The 15,681-nt window shown below is 59.0% G+C and overlaps 3 protein-coding genes across 5 annotated transcripts in view; 1 reads left to right on the top strand and 2 right to left on the bottom strand.

Moving 5' to 3' along the window:
- The first annotated feature begins 1,480 nt into the window (after positions 1-1,480).
- Positions 1,481-4,753, top strand: METTL26 (methyltransferase like 26). Of its 2 annotated transcripts, XM_082064597.1 has the most exons (6): positions 1,481-1,744; positions 3,362-3,524; positions 3,662-3,721; positions 4,108-4,175; positions 4,416-4,494; positions 4,574-4,753. In XM_082064597.1, exons 1-6 carry the CDS (start codon positions 1,536-1,538, stop codon positions 4,619-4,621), a joined length of 627 nt encoding a protein of 208 aa, XP_081920723.1. In that variant the 5' UTR covers positions 1,481-1,535; the 3' UTR covers positions 4,622-4,753. The 2 variants fall into 2 exon arrangements, with proteins under 2 accessions (XP_081920723.1, XP_081920724.1); XM_082064598.1 differs by lacking the exon at positions 3,662-3,721.
- A 36-nt stretch (positions 4,754-4,789) lies between these two features.
- WFIKKN1 (WAP, follistatin/kazal, immunoglobulin, kunitz and netrin domain containing 1) lies at positions 4,790-8,012 on the bottom strand. Its single transcript, XM_082064596.1, has 2 exons — positions 7,787-8,012; positions 4,790-6,948 (listed from the first exon to the last, which is right to left on the bottom strand). The coding sequence occupies exons 1-2, from the start codon at positions 7,877-7,879 to the stop codon at positions 5,458-5,460; spliced, it is 1,584 nt and encodes a 527-aa protein (XP_081920722.1). The 5' UTR covers positions 7,880-8,012; the 3' UTR covers positions 4,790-5,457.
- Positions 8,013-12,012: 4,000 nt separating this feature from the next.
- Positions 12,013-15,681, bottom strand: part of RAB40C (RAB40C, member RAS oncogene family) — a 32,571-nt gene continuing 28,902 nt past the window's right edge. For both annotated transcript variants that reach the window (XM_082064859.1, XM_082064858.1), the window contains exon 7: positions 12,013-15,150. In XM_082064859.1, the coding sequence (XP_081920985.1) occupies positions 14,870-15,150 (281 nt within the window). In that variant the 3' untranslated portion in view covers positions 12,013-14,869. The remainder of the gene's footprint in view (positions 15,151-15,681) is intronic.

Consider the following 15,681-nt stretch of genomic DNA (forward strand, 5'->3'; position numbering starts at 1 on the left):
TGTGGGAAGTGGGGACACACATGGGACATGTATGGGACACATAGGGAACACGTGGGAGGTGGGGACACACAGCGGTCAAGTAGGGGAAAGGGCACAGCAAACACGTGGGACACAGGAAGGCACAGGCATGCAGGGAACATGCACGGCGACATTCGGGAGACGGGGACACCAGAGCCGCGGGACACACAGGGGACATGTAGGAGTCACTCCTGGGACACATAGGACCCAAGCAGTGGACAGCAAGGGGGTGCAGAGGCAGGAGCTGTGGTGGCACCACTGTGGGGACAGCGCTGGAATGAGCCCAGTGAGCCCCAAGCCACAGTGGCAGGAGCCACATACCCTGTGACGGCCCAGGAGCCGTGGGCCACCCCACTGACTGGCCATGTCCCAGCCATTGCAGTGACCTTCAGAGCTGAGAAGGTGTGCCAAGGTCTCCCCACGTGGTGGGAGGTGCAGCCCTGGGAGGTGACCCCAAGCCTGTCCCAGGCCACCCTGCACCATTGCCCATGGCTGGCTGGCACACAGGGTCTTGGGGACCGGCTGTGTGACAAACCCACTGGGGTCTTTGGGAATGCTCCAGCCTTGCTGTGGGGGCAGCAATGCCACCCCACACAGGTGACCGTGGCCTTTCCACCTTGTGAGCCATGTGGCCTTAGTAGCAAAACACTGCCAGGCCAGAGTGAGGGTGCTAGACCCCCCTAAAAAAGCATCCTCCAAAGCAGGGCCCAATCCTGCCAGGTGCTGGGCACCCATGGGTGGCTCACAGGGGTGCACCCAACAGCCATCAGCCCCCATGCAACTCCCCCCAGTCCTAGCGCATGTGACCCTTGTTACTGTGCTTAAATACAACTGTGACCAGGGGAACCCCACCACCAGCTTGTCACCTGCCCTGACACCAAGGGAGTTGTGCCTCAGTTTCCCCACCTGACACCTGCCTGAGGTTCATTGGGTGCTCGTGGGTGCAGCCCCAAGCCCTTCCACGCTTGGAAGTCCCAGACCTCAGATCCTCGGGCTCCGGTTGGATACTTCCAGGCGTCCATCGTTAGTGAGAGTCATTGCAGACGGTCTGGGGGTTTCGCTGCGTTCCTGTGGAGTGACCCTGCTGTCCCCGTCCCCCTGCCCACAGCCAGAGTGTCCCATGCACTTCCATTTTCCCGGGGTTTCCGGGCGGAGCAGTAACCTGGGCCTGTTTGGGGCGGTGGGAATAGGGTGGCAAAGGCCCACGGGTGGCGGGTGAACGGCAGCACCCACCACCCCACACTCCCTTGGTGCTCCGCCCCGCAATCACGGGTGGGAAGGCTGAATGCGGGCGGGGCAGGGGCACTTCCAGCCGCGCCGCTGGTGTAGTGGTATCATGCAAGATTCCCATTCTTGCGACCCGGGTTCGATTCCCGGGCGGCGCAAGTTCTTTTACGTTGCTTTTTACATTTTTTTACGCCCCACGGGAAGCTCCACCCGCGGCGCGTGGGGGCGGGTCCCTGTGGGGGCGGCTGGGACTTGTAGTCCCCGCACTGCGACCAACGCCCGCTCCAGCCATGCAGGCACCGGCGGCGGCGGAGCGCAACAAGGGCCCGATCCTGGCGGTGCTGCGGCAGTACGCGGGCTCCGGCACCCACACGGGAGCAGGCGCCCTGCGAGTGCTGGAGGTGGGGGCGGGCGCGGGGCTGCACGCTGCGTACTTCGCCCAGGCACTGCCGCAGACCCGCTGGCAGCCCTCCGACATCGACCCCCAGGCACTGAGGAGGTGAGTGGGGAGCGTGGGGTGGGGGTCCCTGGGGGTCCGGCCTGCAGCCCCCACCCCACGGACCTGCAACCGGAGTGCCCAGGCTCCCCAGCCTCTTGCTGTATTTTTTTCCCAGGGATATCCCAATATTCAGCTCTAGGACAGCCCAGGCTCCCCTGCTGGATGCTGATTGTTAACCAGGAAAGACCCAATATTTAACTCTTATATGGCCTGGGACCCACAGCTCAGTGCTTTAGTTTTTACTAGGAAAGACCCAATATGCAACTCTCAAATGCTTATTTTGTTTCCAGAAAAGACCCCATATTGACCTCTTGGACAGCCCAGGCTCCCCAGCTGGATGCCCTGTTTTTTTTCCAGGAAAAAAACAATATTGAACTCTCAAACAGCCCAGGTTCTCCTGCTTGATGCTTTATTTTTTCCAGAAAAGCGCCAATATCCAACTCCTAAACAGCCCAGTACTTAATTTTTCCCGGAAAAGCCCCACCACCCAACTCCCTAACAGCCTCCCCAGCTACAGAGCAACTCCTGCCTACAGAGCACCCAGCGTGCAGCGTTCGCCCTCTCCTGTTAGCAGCTTCGGCTGCAATGCTCCGAGGTGACACCAGGCCTGATACCCCGCTCAGGGGATGCTGGTGATGGCTCCCACCCATGCGGTGGGTGGCTCACACCCCGCTCCCGGCACGGTGTCACCCTGGTGAGCCATGTCGGGCTGTATTTATTTGCTCTGTGTTGATGTGCGTGGGTCCGGCCGCAGCCAAATGCCCATTCCAGGCATTGCAGCGCCGGGCTGGAAGGGCTCGGTTTCCATTCAGGAAACAAAAATAAACCTCAGCTCTGTAGCATGGGGAGGAATTCCCTCATGAAAAAAAAATAAAATAAACCTGGTGGGGAGGTACCAAAATTCCCCCCTGTCCAAGGAGGGAGCAGCTGATGTCCTTCCCACCTGTCACCTCTCAGGCAGCAACACGTGGCACCCGCTGCCCTGGTTAAAAATAATCCCAGTCCACTGCCTTGGGAACTGAGATCTGGCTGGTAACTGTGCCAAAAAGGGTGTAAATCACCCCAAAATCACCCGGTAGTGGTGCAGCTGTCCTGGCGGGTGCAGGCAGCACTGCAGGCAGCCCCGCTGCGTGACCTGCAGGCAGCCAGGGCACGTGGGTGTTGGGGGTGCTGCAGGCAGCATGCGGGCAGCACGGGCGTGTGGGTGCAGGCAGCGCGCGGGCAGCGTCAGCATGTGTGTGCAGGCAGCTGGGAGGGCAGCGTGCTCCGGCTGCCCTGCTGAGAGGCAGGAGTGAATTGGGAAATTTTAGGCACTGGGGTCTCTTGGTCTGTGTGCTGCCGGCTGTCCGGCTGCTGCCAGTTCCCCAGCTGCCTGTTGTGAAGCAAAGAGCTCAGCCATACCAGCCCCTTGTCCTGTGCAGAGCCACCATTGGCCCAGCTGTGTGGCAAGTACAACCTTATTATTAAATATCAGAGAGCCCACCTAGGAGATGCTGCTGGCAGCCAGCACAGGCAGGTTTCGGGTCTGCCTGCAATGAGTGCTGCTGGGGGGGATGTGCGGGTGGTGGACACAGGCAATGTCCCAGCTGGGGCTGATGTGAGGTTTGGTGTTCACAGCATCGCTGCGTATGCGGAGGCCATGCACGTCCCCAACATGCTGCCCCCCATTCTGCTGGATGTCTCACAGAGCTGGGAGATGTGGGGAGGCACCCAACCCAACACCCTCGACCTCCTCATCAGCATCAACATGATGCACATCTCGGAGCTGCGGTGCACCGAGGTGAGCAGGGCAGGCTGGAGACACGCTGGCCCTTGCTTGGTCCCTGTTCCCTGGTTTGGTGGTCGCAAACCCAAGGAGGGGGCTCTTGGGGGTGTCCTCAGTGCCCTGACCTGTTCCCTACTTCTCTCTTTCCCCAGGGCCTGTTCAAGGGTGCTGGGGTGCTGCTGAAGCCCGGAGGTGTGCTCTTCACCTACGGGGTGGGTGCTGCTCACCGGGCATGGGTATTCCTGGACTTGCTAGGGGGTTGCAGGTGGGAGGGCAGCTCCAGGCACGGCTTGTGGGGTGGATGAGGAAAGCAGGGGCCTCAGCTTTAGTGGGGGTCTCAGGCTTTCAGGGCAGGTTTTGAGCTTTGGATGGGGCTGTTTCGGCCACACGCTCCCAGGACGGGAGGGAACCTGTCCTCCCTCGCCTCATCCAGGGCAGGGTCCGAGGGGCCCGTGGGGGGTGATGAGACCCGTGGTCACTCTCAGGGGCCATGTCCCTTCTCACTTGGCTCTGTGTGTGGTGGGGACAGCAACCTGTGGGCTGTGGGGGAGTTGGGGGCACACGATGGTTCATGCCTGCAGTTTTATGTCCCCCCTAGCCCTATGCCGTGGACGGCCATATCAGCCCCCAGAGCAACGTGGACTTTGACCGCAGCCTGAGGCAGAGGTAGGAAGGGAGAGCTGTGGGTCCTGAGGCTGCTGGGGGTCTGTCCTGCCCATGCTGCCTGTCCCGCCTGTAGCCCCAGGGAGCTCCCTCCCTGCATGGTCCTTCAAGAGGAGATCTAAAATGATGGTTGGGGGAAGCACCCCCACCAACTGGGGGTACCCTCTGGTGATGGGGATGCTTCAGAGAGTGTGGGGGCGAGGCATCTGTCTGTCTGTCTGACCCAAGGCTCCCTCCGTGCAGGAATCCCTCCTGGGGTCTTCGGGACACGGCATTGCTGCAGCAGCTGGCCGAGGCCAATGGGCTGCTCCTGGAGAGGATGGTAGGTGCTGGGGTCGAGGGAGGGGGACAGTCCCTGCACTGGTGGGGACCCACCCTGACCCCAAGCTCTGTGCTTCCAGGTGGACATGCCAGCCAACAACAAGTGTCTCATCTTCCGCAAGCAGTGACCTGCCCCAATGGCACCTCCCGGCACCTCCTGTCATCTCCTGGCACCTTTCCGGCAGGGCTGCCCCAGCTCATTGACACCTCCTCAAGGGGTCACACACTCCCTGTGCTGGTGCCAGCTGGGGATGGGGTCGGCAGCGGTGGGACAGTTCTCCGTTCACTCTAGCCGGGCTTGGCTGGTGGGCTGGGGGCCCTGTCTCCCCCCACCCCTTCAGAGCTCCCTTTGCAATGGGGCGCCCCAGCCTGTCCTAGAGAAGCCTCTGCAGCTGCCACGGGGGGCACAGGCAGGGGGGCAAAGGACCCCTGGGCATGGAGGAGACTTCTTGCTCAGCACTAGTTTGCCGGGAGAACACCATGCCAACAGTGGAGGGGACTTGTCATCCTTCCACCCAGCCCCCAGCAGCTTCCTGATGCTTTCAGCACTGACAATGGGGGGGGATGCATCCCCATTTCCAGCCCTGGCAGCACCAGTGGAGGGGGTCAGATCCTTCACTGGGATTGCCTGGGAGTGCTACACTGGGTCTGGGGGCTTTGGTGTGGTGGGAAGGGGTTTTTTGCAGGGGGGGTGGTTAGGGGTGTCCTGGCAGACCTCCCACCCCTCTGCAACCTGACCCAGTCCTTTATTGCTGCTGGCTGGGGGAGTACATGGGGGGGGCATGCAGCTGATAAATTACAGGGGTGGTAGGAGCTGGGCTGGGGCTCAGCATGGGTTTGGGGGGGAACTACATGGCAGTGGTAATCCCTACATACAAGCATTGGTGTGGGGTTCCCTCCGGCTGCAGCTCCCTCCCCCCATGGTAGGTCTGTGCCCCCCACATCAGCGTGTTCTGGCTCTCTCCTAGTCCTGGAAGCGGTTCAGGAGGTCACAGGTTTTCTTCTCCATCAGCTCATAAATCTTCTTCACCCGCTTGTCATTGGCTGCCCGGACGTAGCTGTTGGGGTCCAGCGTGGCCATGCCGTCGTGCACCTCGCCCATGATGATGAGCGGCCCGTCCTCCGCTGTCATGTTGGGGCAGGGGCAGCTCCAGTCCATGTTGGTCAAGGTCACCTCCAGGTACTTGATGTTGAAGAACTTGAGGCCCATCTTCTCATCCTTAAGGACATCCTCAAGGGCAAAGCGAGCGATGCCAGAGTCCTGGTCCTCCACGATCTCCATCAGCCGGCCCACAATGGCAAAGTCGCTGCGGCAGAGGCTCAGCACCATCTTGCTCTTCAGGCGGCAAGCCTTGCACTGCAGGCTCTTGGGGAAGGGACAGACATCCTCGCAGGTCTCCTTGCTCTCAAAGTTGTTGGTGTTGCCCTCACAGCCGCCGTAGACAAAGGAGTGGCACTGCTTCAGCAGGTGGTTGTACGCCCAGCGGGGCTCCCAGTTCTGGCAGGGACCCTGCACCATGGGCAGCAGGCAGGTGGGACGGGCACTGCCCAAGCAGGCAGCCCGGCACTCCTCGTAGGTCTCAAAATGGTTCCTGTTGGCCCCACAGCCCCCGTAGCGGAAGGTGAGGCAAGCGCCCTGTTTGGCATCGAAGTGCCAGCGCACCTCCAGGGCCTCGCACCGCCGCCGGTCCGGCTCCTTCAGGCACTCGGCGCTGGGGAAGGGCTGGGGGCTGCCGGCCCGCGGGGTCCCCCCCGGCTCCCGCCTGAGCACCGACAGCGGGAAGTCGGCGCGGAGCAGCCCGGCGGAGTTCCTAGCTGTGCAGGTGTAAATTCCGGCATCCTCGTGGCGGGCGTTGTAGATGACCAGCTGGCCGATGTTGGTGACCACCACGTTGCCGTACATCTGGTCTGGCCGCATGATGAAGTTCTCCTCCCGCTCACTCTGCTTCTCCCAGGTGATGTCGGGCCGCGGGCGCCCGCTGACGTCGCAGCGAAAGCTGACGGTGCCCCCAGCACGTACCGACTGGTGGAAGGGGTTGCTGTAGAGGGCGGGGGGCACCGGCACCTCGGGGCCGGCTCCCGGCGTGGGACGCGCCGTCGTCTCCTGGGGCACGGGGCTGGTGTCGGGCCAGGTGAAGATGTGCTTGCAGGGGACGGTGGTGAGGCGGGTGCCGCGCAGACATGCCTCGGCGTCCATGTAGCACTTGTTGTAGTAGGTGAGGCCATCAGAGGCGCAGGTGAAGTTGGGCTCCTTCTCGCAGCGGTCCTTGCACTTGCAGACAGGTTGCCCATCCCAGATGTCGCAGTCGGAGCCCTGCTGCGCGCACACGAAGCTCTCACACGAGGCTGCCGGTGCCAGCGCCAGCTCCGGCAGGCTGCCGTCAGCAAAGCGGGCAGCCACGCAGCTCCGCAGCCCGCACACATTGGTGCAGCATTTCTCAAAGCCTTCACAGTCCTGGCCGAGGAAGAAGAGATGGGGAGGCAGGGGGATCACTGCTGTGCTGTAGCTGTGGGTGCTGCTCCCACTTCCCCTGTGGGGTTTGCAGCTGGGCAGGTGTCCCCTGCACAGCCCTGTGCACTCTCAGCATTGCTGGACTCCAGCTGAGAGCTGGACCACCCCGAGTGGCTGTGGTGGCCTCAGCCCACCCTCAGCTCCCCCAGACCCCCGCCAGCATGGCTAGGTGATGGCTGGCAGTGGTGATGGCTCCCTTCTCCCTGGCAGACAGAGTCTCACCCCTCTCAGCTTTTGTTGGCTGAGTGGAGGCAGAACTCATTACACAGATGAATTGCAAAGGGATCACTCCCTTCAGGGAGCCCTAACCCAGTCAGAGGTGGCTGTGTCCCTGCTCACCAATGCGGAGCCAGAGCTGGGGCTCTGCAGGACAGGCATCCCGCTCCAGGGGTGGGCTGCTGCTCTCAGGGGAAACCAGAGGGAGTGTTGGGGAGGCTGTCCACTCCCCGAAATGGGGGGCCCTGTCCCAGCACACCTGTTCCCTTTGTCTGCGTGAGAGCATCCTTGGGGCGCACAAACAGGGTATCCTGGCCATGTGGTATGGCCTGTGGTGGGACTTGGTGGCTACAAGAAGTTTCTTTGCCTGCTGGGGGGCCAGGGAGTGGCCCCGGGACACCTCTTGCGCCTGCCAACAGAAGGGTCTTGGGGGACGAAGCTGCAGCCAGTCTGAGCATGTTGCACTGAAACAACTGAATGGGCTGCGCCACTGGGCATGGGACCAAAGCATCTCCCTTGTGGGACCCAGGGACACCCCCCTGCCCCCCGCAGTCCCATCACTCACCTGGTCAGCCTGGCACTCCCGCTCACAGGTGCTCTGTGCGTCCACCCACAGGTTGGGGTTCAGCTGGTTGGGGCAGACCCCCAGGTGCCGCATCCTGCCCGGCTGCAGGCTCAGCCCGGCCGCCACCGCCAGCAACGGCAGGAGCAGGGCGATGCCCACGGGGACGCGCTGCCGCCCGCCGGCGTGCCGGCCTCGGCCAGGGCGGCCGAAATTCCCACGAGGAGGCATCTGGCAACCCCACGCTGCCGGCCTGGCTCGCTGGCGAGGGCTTGGGATAAATCACATTCAGGATGGAAGGGACGAGGGAGAAGGCGGGCGGGGGGACAAAGGGGAGGAGGAGGAGGAGGAGGAGGAGAGGACCAAACCTCTGGCCTTCAGCACATCCCGTGTCTGCTGGACCGCCAGCGATGCTGCCCGCCACCTCCATCCATCGCTGCTGCCTGACTCTCCGGGTGCTGGGGACACGGTGGCAGCGGTGTCCCTCGGTGAGTGTGGCTCAGTCCATCCCCTGCTCCGGCGAGCGGGGCGAGTGGGGTGGAAGGGGAGGACGGGAAGGTTGTAATCTGAATCCCCTCCCTTCCCACTGATGTTTCTGGGTGTTTGGAATGGGAAAGGCGCTGACCTCAGCCTCTAACCCCGGCGAGCCCAGCGATCGGCTGGGCAAACATAGGGGGAGATCAAAGGCAGAATGCGGAAAGTCTCCAAAGAGGGAGAGTGAAAGGAGGGGGGCACAAAAAAAAAAAAAAAAACCTGCCCAGCCCACGGTGCTGAATTCCTGCAGGATGAGAAAACAGCCAGAGCCTGTTGTCCACTCGGGCAGGGCGGCCAGCGGGGAGACACGCGGAGCCCCCGCTGTGGGGCTGCCCTGGGAGCCTCTTGGCACCCGCTGGGCACAGGCAGCCCTGCACCCCGGAGCGGGGTGCCAGCCCCCACACGGGTCCCCCTGCTCATCCCTCCTCGCCAGCCAGCATCCCGTGAGCAGCGTGCATCGCTGCCCGGGACGGGACCCCTGCTCGCCCAGCAGCGTGGCAGGATGGGTGCCCACCCAGACCCCTTGGAGGGGCTCACCCGGCCCGGCAGCAGCTTCCAGCCCTCGCTCACCACTGATTTATGGCTGGTCTTTTTAAACTGAGTAGGAAGGCAGTGCCTGGCCGTGCCAGACCCTGGCAGGGCTGCTCCGGCGCACTGTGCCTGGGCTTCAATCCTGCCGCTGCCTTCCCCAGCACGTCCCGCAGCCGGCCCTGAGCTGGCAGGAGCCGGCCCTGGCTCCCGGGCCAGATTTCCCTAATCCCTGGTGGAGACTGACCTGCAGCAGGAACGTTTCATGGCATTTTGGGAGCATTAACTCTTTCAGCACCAGCGAGAGCCATGGCCCATCTGTCTCAGCGCTGAGAGAGGTCTGCAGATCCTGGGAAGCAGCGAACCCACCCGAGGGGGTTTTGCCCTGAGGGGTGCAGCTCAGTACCTCCAGGTTCCCCTATTCAGGGCTGTAATTTGGGGCACGGGGGGAAAGCAGAAAAAAGGGAGGGAGACTTTTCTTGATATTGTTTTCGGGAAAAACAAAACCTACCTGCACCCCAAAGGTGGTTTGGCATGTGATGGTTTGGTGCTGCCCTGCCTGCGGCTCCCAGGGAAAGCCCTCTTGCACTGGAGCAGGCGTTTTGGGGGGCCCTCAACACCCCCACGCCGGTGCAAGCCGGACACAGACGCACTGCCCCGGCACGCTGACCTCCCGATGGTGCCGCTGACACAGCGCCGCGACCTGCAGCCACCAACGCTGCCCTGCCCGAGCGGGGCCGGCAAAGGGCTGAGCTGCCGGAGGTTCTGTGTTGGGGCTACCCAGGGGCCTGAAATCCCAAAGCAGGGTCAGACCCCACATCAGCTCGCTGGGACCTTGTGTGGAGGGCTGGAGCACATCCCGTGGCTGTGCCCAGGGACCCCAGTTCCACCAGCAAGCAGCTGCCCAGGGGTCTGGCCAGGCCTGGATACGGAGGAGAGGTTACGCTGCCCCAGGACACCCGTGGAGAGGCTGGTGAGATGTTTTGCAAACAGGGAATTGCATCAGGATGGCCATGGAGCTGCTGGGGGCTGTAACCTGCCTGCCCCAGCAGCCCAGAGCCCCCCAGACCCACCAGCCAACCCAGACACCAGCTGCCTGCAGCAGTGTCAGGCGTGGAGAGCCCTCGTCCCCAAACCCCCTTGTTCCGGCCAGGCGGCAGCACCCCAGGCTCCCACGGCAGCTCGCTCCCCAGCGACGCAGCCCGGGAGGAGAGAGCTGCTTTGTGGTGCCCCAGGGTCCTTTCAAGGATGCTAGTGCAGGAGGGAAGGGGGGGAAGAGAATACCTGGAGCTTGGCTTTTACCCATCCCCATACTGGGGTCCATGTGGTCACAGCAATACAGTCTGAGAAGATGCTGGTGCTGGGGTTTGTGCTGTCCCAGCAGCCCCTCTCCAGAGCTGGGGGAGCAGCCCAGCGGGTGGCCCGAGTTTCACATGAAGCCTGAGATGCCTCATCCCCGCATCGCCGAGATCAAAAGCAGCGAGGCCGTGACAAGTGTCTGCCGGGAATCTTTGCCTCGGTGCCCCAAGGTCGGCTGGAGGGATGCTGGATGCTGCGTGGTGGGAAATGCAGCTCCCAATGACTCGAGAGCCTCGCCCACGCCTGGGGACCCACGCCCGGCCTCTTCAGCCGAAGATGAAAGAAAAAGCAACTCTCCCCACCCTGGACCAAGCCCACGATACAGCATCATGCAAAAGCTTAACCAGCTGTAACTTCAGTCTCTCCCTTCGCACATCCAGGCACCCACTGCTCCCCAAAACAGGGATTTTTCTGGGTCACTTTTAAAGATCCCAGACATAGACATGGCTTTTATGGCTCGTCTTCTACCTTCAAGACAAGGGAACACAGGAAGCAGCTCAGCACCCCATGCCGGAGGAAAAGGCGCAGTGCCATGTCCCCCGCTCCAGTAACACCTTGTACCCCAGGACAAGGGCTCCTGCCCCACCAGCGCACCCAGGGGTAGGTGCACCCTCATTTTCAAGCATCTTGGGTGCAGTCAGATGGAGGTTCCCATTTCTTCTCAGCCTGTAAGGTACAACCCCACAAAGGACAGTGGGATCAAGCCAAGACCCCCTTGAACTGGGAAGGTTCAGATAAACACACCCAATTGGGAAAGACCTGAACCAGCCCAGAGCAAACTGCTCCCTCCACTTTCTCCAAGGAACAGGGAGCCCTAAAGCTTTTCCAGCCTTTCTCCTGACATGCAGGCCATGCAGTGTTTTCTTGCACTGCTCTTCCCGAGCCCAGACAGCTGCAGTGCAGGCTGCCTGTACCCACCTGGAACCACATACAGCCTTTGTTTTGGCTCTGCTGGTGAGAGAACAGACGCTTCCAGAAACCCCCTGAAAAAGGAGGAAAAAACCAAAGTCTCCGTGACTCTTCGCTGACCAGGCTTCCACCTTAGCTCCAGGGTTTTCCAGGCTGCAGACACTATCTCATTTCCCCCCTGCCCCCTCCCAGCCTCGGCAATTACTACTTAGGCTGTTAAAACAAGCGTGGCCAGTCTGGTACGAAGTGGAAAATCTGATCCTAGGGAAGCAAGCAGGGAGGGAAGAAGGGAGGTCAAGTGGAGGTGGGATGGGAGCAAGAGAGAAATGGATCAGGCGAGGAGAAATTTCCCTCCATCCCCCACTTCCCCAGGGGCTCCTGGCCCCAGTGACACCCCGGTGGCAACTCTGGTGCTCTGAGCTCTGGGCAGCACCTTTTCATTTCAAATTCACATTTATCCCAGGCTGTGTTCCAGCCTGATCCAGTCTGGGTAGGACGGGTGAGCACTGTGCAGCACTTGCTCCTCTCCCCGAGATCGCCACAGCCCAGAGACACAATTTAAGGCTTCAACAATACTTGCAAAACCCATGGCCGTGAACCAGGAACTGAGAGTCCATGGTGAGCTGATGGGAGCCTGGCTACCTACGATATTAAGAAAACACAGTAGCCTACACCACAACAAAACAAAAAGAACCCCAGATCCAGGAACTGTGATTTTAAGACCCTCAAGAAAATGCAATCTGAGGTTAACATGAGTTATTTTGAGGCCAATAAGGAAGCAGCAACGGGGACCTCCATAAGAAACAGTCCCAATTCCACAGTTTTGGGCAAAACTACCACCTTTTCCCTTCATCTTCTCCCAGCCCACACAAAAAACTGATACTTCTGCACTTTCAATCGGTAGTTCAAAACAAAAAAAAAGACTTTAATTTATACAAAACAAAACCATGTATAATCAGTTGAACAACATTGACTGTACAAAGGAATAAAAAAATAAAAGGACAGTCCAAAAAAACCAACTCAGGAATGGTACAAGTGTTGGAGAGCAGCTACAGACTAGTGTTGACATCAGATGCAAGAATCTTTTCCTTTTAAATTAAAAAAAGGATTTTTGCTGAGCGATTGCTCCAGGTAAATCTTTCATCCTCACTCCAGACAGGATCTGTTGACAGCTTTTTAGGGTCAAAAAAAGAATTAAAAATAAAAAAACTCAAGCACAGGGAAAAAGGCATGGGGAGGTGTCATGTGTGGCAAAGCCAAACCAAGCAGAGGTACATCAAGTTTTTCTAGACATGCAGCAGCTTTGTGATTTCAGGAAAGAAACCTTCGTCCCTCTTCGCCCCACACACTGGGAGCAGCCTGGCGAAGGGGCCTCGCGGTGCCCAGATGACGTTTTCCAGGAGAAGCCGCCTTTAGGGTGCCGGGGAGCATCTCCATCACCTGTTGGCCGTATATCCCCGGGCTGCTGAGCCAGCGATTGTCTTCTGCTCTGTGTTAAGTGATGGGAAACAGGTGCCAGCCATCCCAGACAGGTTCTCCAAAGCCCCCAGCCTCTGCGCCAAGCTCGGCTGCGGCTTTGCTCTTGAGCCAAACCACCACTACAAAGGATTCTTCTCTCTCCCTCCATCTGCCTGGGGTTTAATTCTCTCCTCACTCATTTAAGCTGGGCAATAAAGCACGCGAGAGGCGAGCCAAGAGACCTACCCCTGCATTGTATTTTGTTCTACAGAGCAGGGAGGGGGACAGCTCCTTCACCTCCCAGGTCGGCTCGGAAGCGAGGGGAAGGAGATGTCCCCCGTGGAGGGATGTGCCCCCGCACGCTGCCTGAACAAAGCGGGTCTGTCCACCGCACAGGAGCCACTGCGGCTTCATTCTGCCCATGCAATGCAACAAGCTGCTGAGGCGGGGAGAAGAGCGAGCCCAGAGTTAGAGGTGTTGCTCACAGCAGGAGGGAGATGGCAGCACTGCACCGGCTGGGCTCCTCGCTGGGCTCAGACCAGCCCCGCACAAGGAAAAGCAGTTCACTTTCTACCACACTACTCACCATCTACACATCCTGCCCACCTACAAGAATCTGTTCACATAGCTTAGTCCCACTGTCACACCCTGCTTAGCTTTTGCAATAAGGGTCAGGTGTTATTTCCAGGTGAATTTCCAGCACAGCTCAGCCATGGGATGAAGCCAGGGAAGCATGTGCCCTTGCCTGACTCACGATCTCCCACAACACGATCACATCTCAAGCTCTTGCCCCTCTAAAACCCAGGAGCAGTCCTACAGAGCAAAGCCGTTTGCTTTCCCCACTTCCTGGCACTGCCATGAGAGCCAAGCGCATTCGCCACGACAGGACCTGGGGATCACTGTTTTCCTACACAAACCTCCTTCACCTTCCCAGTCCCTGCTCCTTCCCGCTCCAGTGGGAAAAACTGCTTCTGTCCTTTCCCCACTTTCATCCAGCAGGAGCCGCAGCAGCACCAGCTCAGGCAGAAAGTCTTTGGAAAAGCAAAGCAAGAAGCGGCCAAGATTCAGGTGCTGTCGCACAGGGTGGTGTCACATCAGGGTTCAGAGGGCTGTGCCATGGATGGAGGGCTCTGGAAGCAACGGCCGAGGTCTTGCAGTGATAAGGGACAAAATTCAGTGTTTTTCTGCTGCTTTAGGCGCAATGCTTCCATCCTCTGCTCCTCGGTCCCCAGTCAGCTGAGGATCAGAAGGTGCAAAGCAAGCAAGGCATCAATCTGACCTCAGAGCTGTCTCTTCATCCTGCCTACTGAAAACAAACCCCGAGACCCCAGCCTCTCCACTCTGCCCCCCGATCCACTGACATCCTACCCTCCCTTCGGCACTCACAAGTTTTAGGGAATAACTGGAATAAAGCAGCTTGGGGTATGTTACACATGAATTGTTCTTTCCTTCTGCATATGTAGTACTTTAAAAAAACCCAGCGCAAGCCCAGGTGGTGATTGAAAGTCTCTTAAAGCATTTGGATATTTTCATCAGAAAATCTTCCACTCTTCTCCTTTTGCTGACACTGGGGAAGTTAATCCAGTGCTTGTATTTACATGGCTGCATAAAATTTTCCCTGACTGCTTCTTAAAAAAACCCTTAAAAAACAAGTGAGATATATATATATGTATAATATTTACATAAATAAACGAAGGCAAGCAGGCTGCTTTTTTCCCCTTGCTAACTGGCCAGCTCTTGCCTTGATTTTGTTTTTTTTTTGGCAACAGCAGGTTAACATCCTGGTGAAAACTGTCATTAAACTGTCATTAGCCCCTGTCCCCATTTCTTCTCTTTTTTTCCCTACATCCAATAATCACTATTGCACCAGCAATCTGTTCAGGAGTCCAAGAGTTAAAGTTGCAGCACAGACTCTCCTTGCCTACTCCCTTAAGCCTCTCAATCTTCCATTAAATCCATTTCTCCATTGAGACTGGATGAGCTTTTTTTCCCCTTCCCCCCTCCCCAGCCCAGCAGCTGCTGAATTTTCCACCCCAGGCCGAGAGGCAAAGCCCAAAGCATTCTTGGAGGGTCACTTGGCAGAGTCCTCTCCCCGCCAGCGCTGCGAGACCCAGCCGGCACCGCGCTTCGGATGCGAAGCCAAAACGTGAGAACACTCCCAGCGCTTGTGCTCGCCATCGGAAAAAAGCAACCGCAGCCCATCCGAAAGGATCCAGTCCAAAAGGGTTAAGTGTGCAAACAGCTGTACATCGGTGGGTGGGTGTGGATTTGTTAGAAGCTCACGGCGTGTCCATCCTGCTAAGAGATCTTGCAGTTGTTGCGCGAGCAGTTCTGTGGGGGGCTCTGGGGAGGACGAATTGATTTGGATCTCTTCAAGCTGTTACCTTTGCTGCTGCTCCCACCCCCACTGCTGGCCAACGAATACGAGCGGCCGTGCATCATCACCGCGTTCATCCCATTCGCCATCGAGAAGGATTTCAGGTGACTCTTGATGGTGACGGGCAACGGCAGCTTGTCGATGAGGTGGACTGGGGTGCAGGACACGATGGCTCGGCAGCACAGGTCCTGTAAGCTGAACACTGGTGGGAGAAAAGACCAGACAGTCAAGGGCCAGGAGATTTCAAAGGCTGCCTTCTCCCCGCAACTATTCCTTATGCTGCACAGTTCATGCTCCTTTGGGGAGATAAGCTAACAACAACTGCAAAGGAGCCTTGAATAGGGAGTAGATTAAGTAAGACAGAAGTTTGGGAAACCCCAAGTAAGCTCTGCCTTCAGGGATTAATGCTTTGCAAGACACCAGCTTTGATGGCAACAGCAGCTTCGGCACTGCCACCCCTCCTCTCTGTGCAGTGCCCGGGACCAGCAGCGCCCTGCTCACGTTCCTGCCAGACACTTGGGCTCTCAGGCCATCATCTAGCAACCAAAGGACATGCCCAGGGAAGGAGGAACAGGGCCAGCAAGGCCTGGAGCAGGACAGTTGCACCTGGGACCTGCTCAGGGAGCAGAAGCCACGGGCCAGCTCTCTGCAAAGTGCCTGCAGCAGCCAATGTCCCACCAAGGCAGAAGAAGGCTCTGCCCTTTGAGGCTTCCCAGCGCCCTCCTAGCTCAGT

This window comes from Streptopelia decaocto, assembly GCF_964273445.1.
Source record: "Streptopelia decaocto genome assembly, chromosome: 13".
Taxonomy (NCBI): Eukaryota; Metazoa; Chordata; class Aves; order Columbiformes; family Columbidae; genus Streptopelia; species Streptopelia decaocto.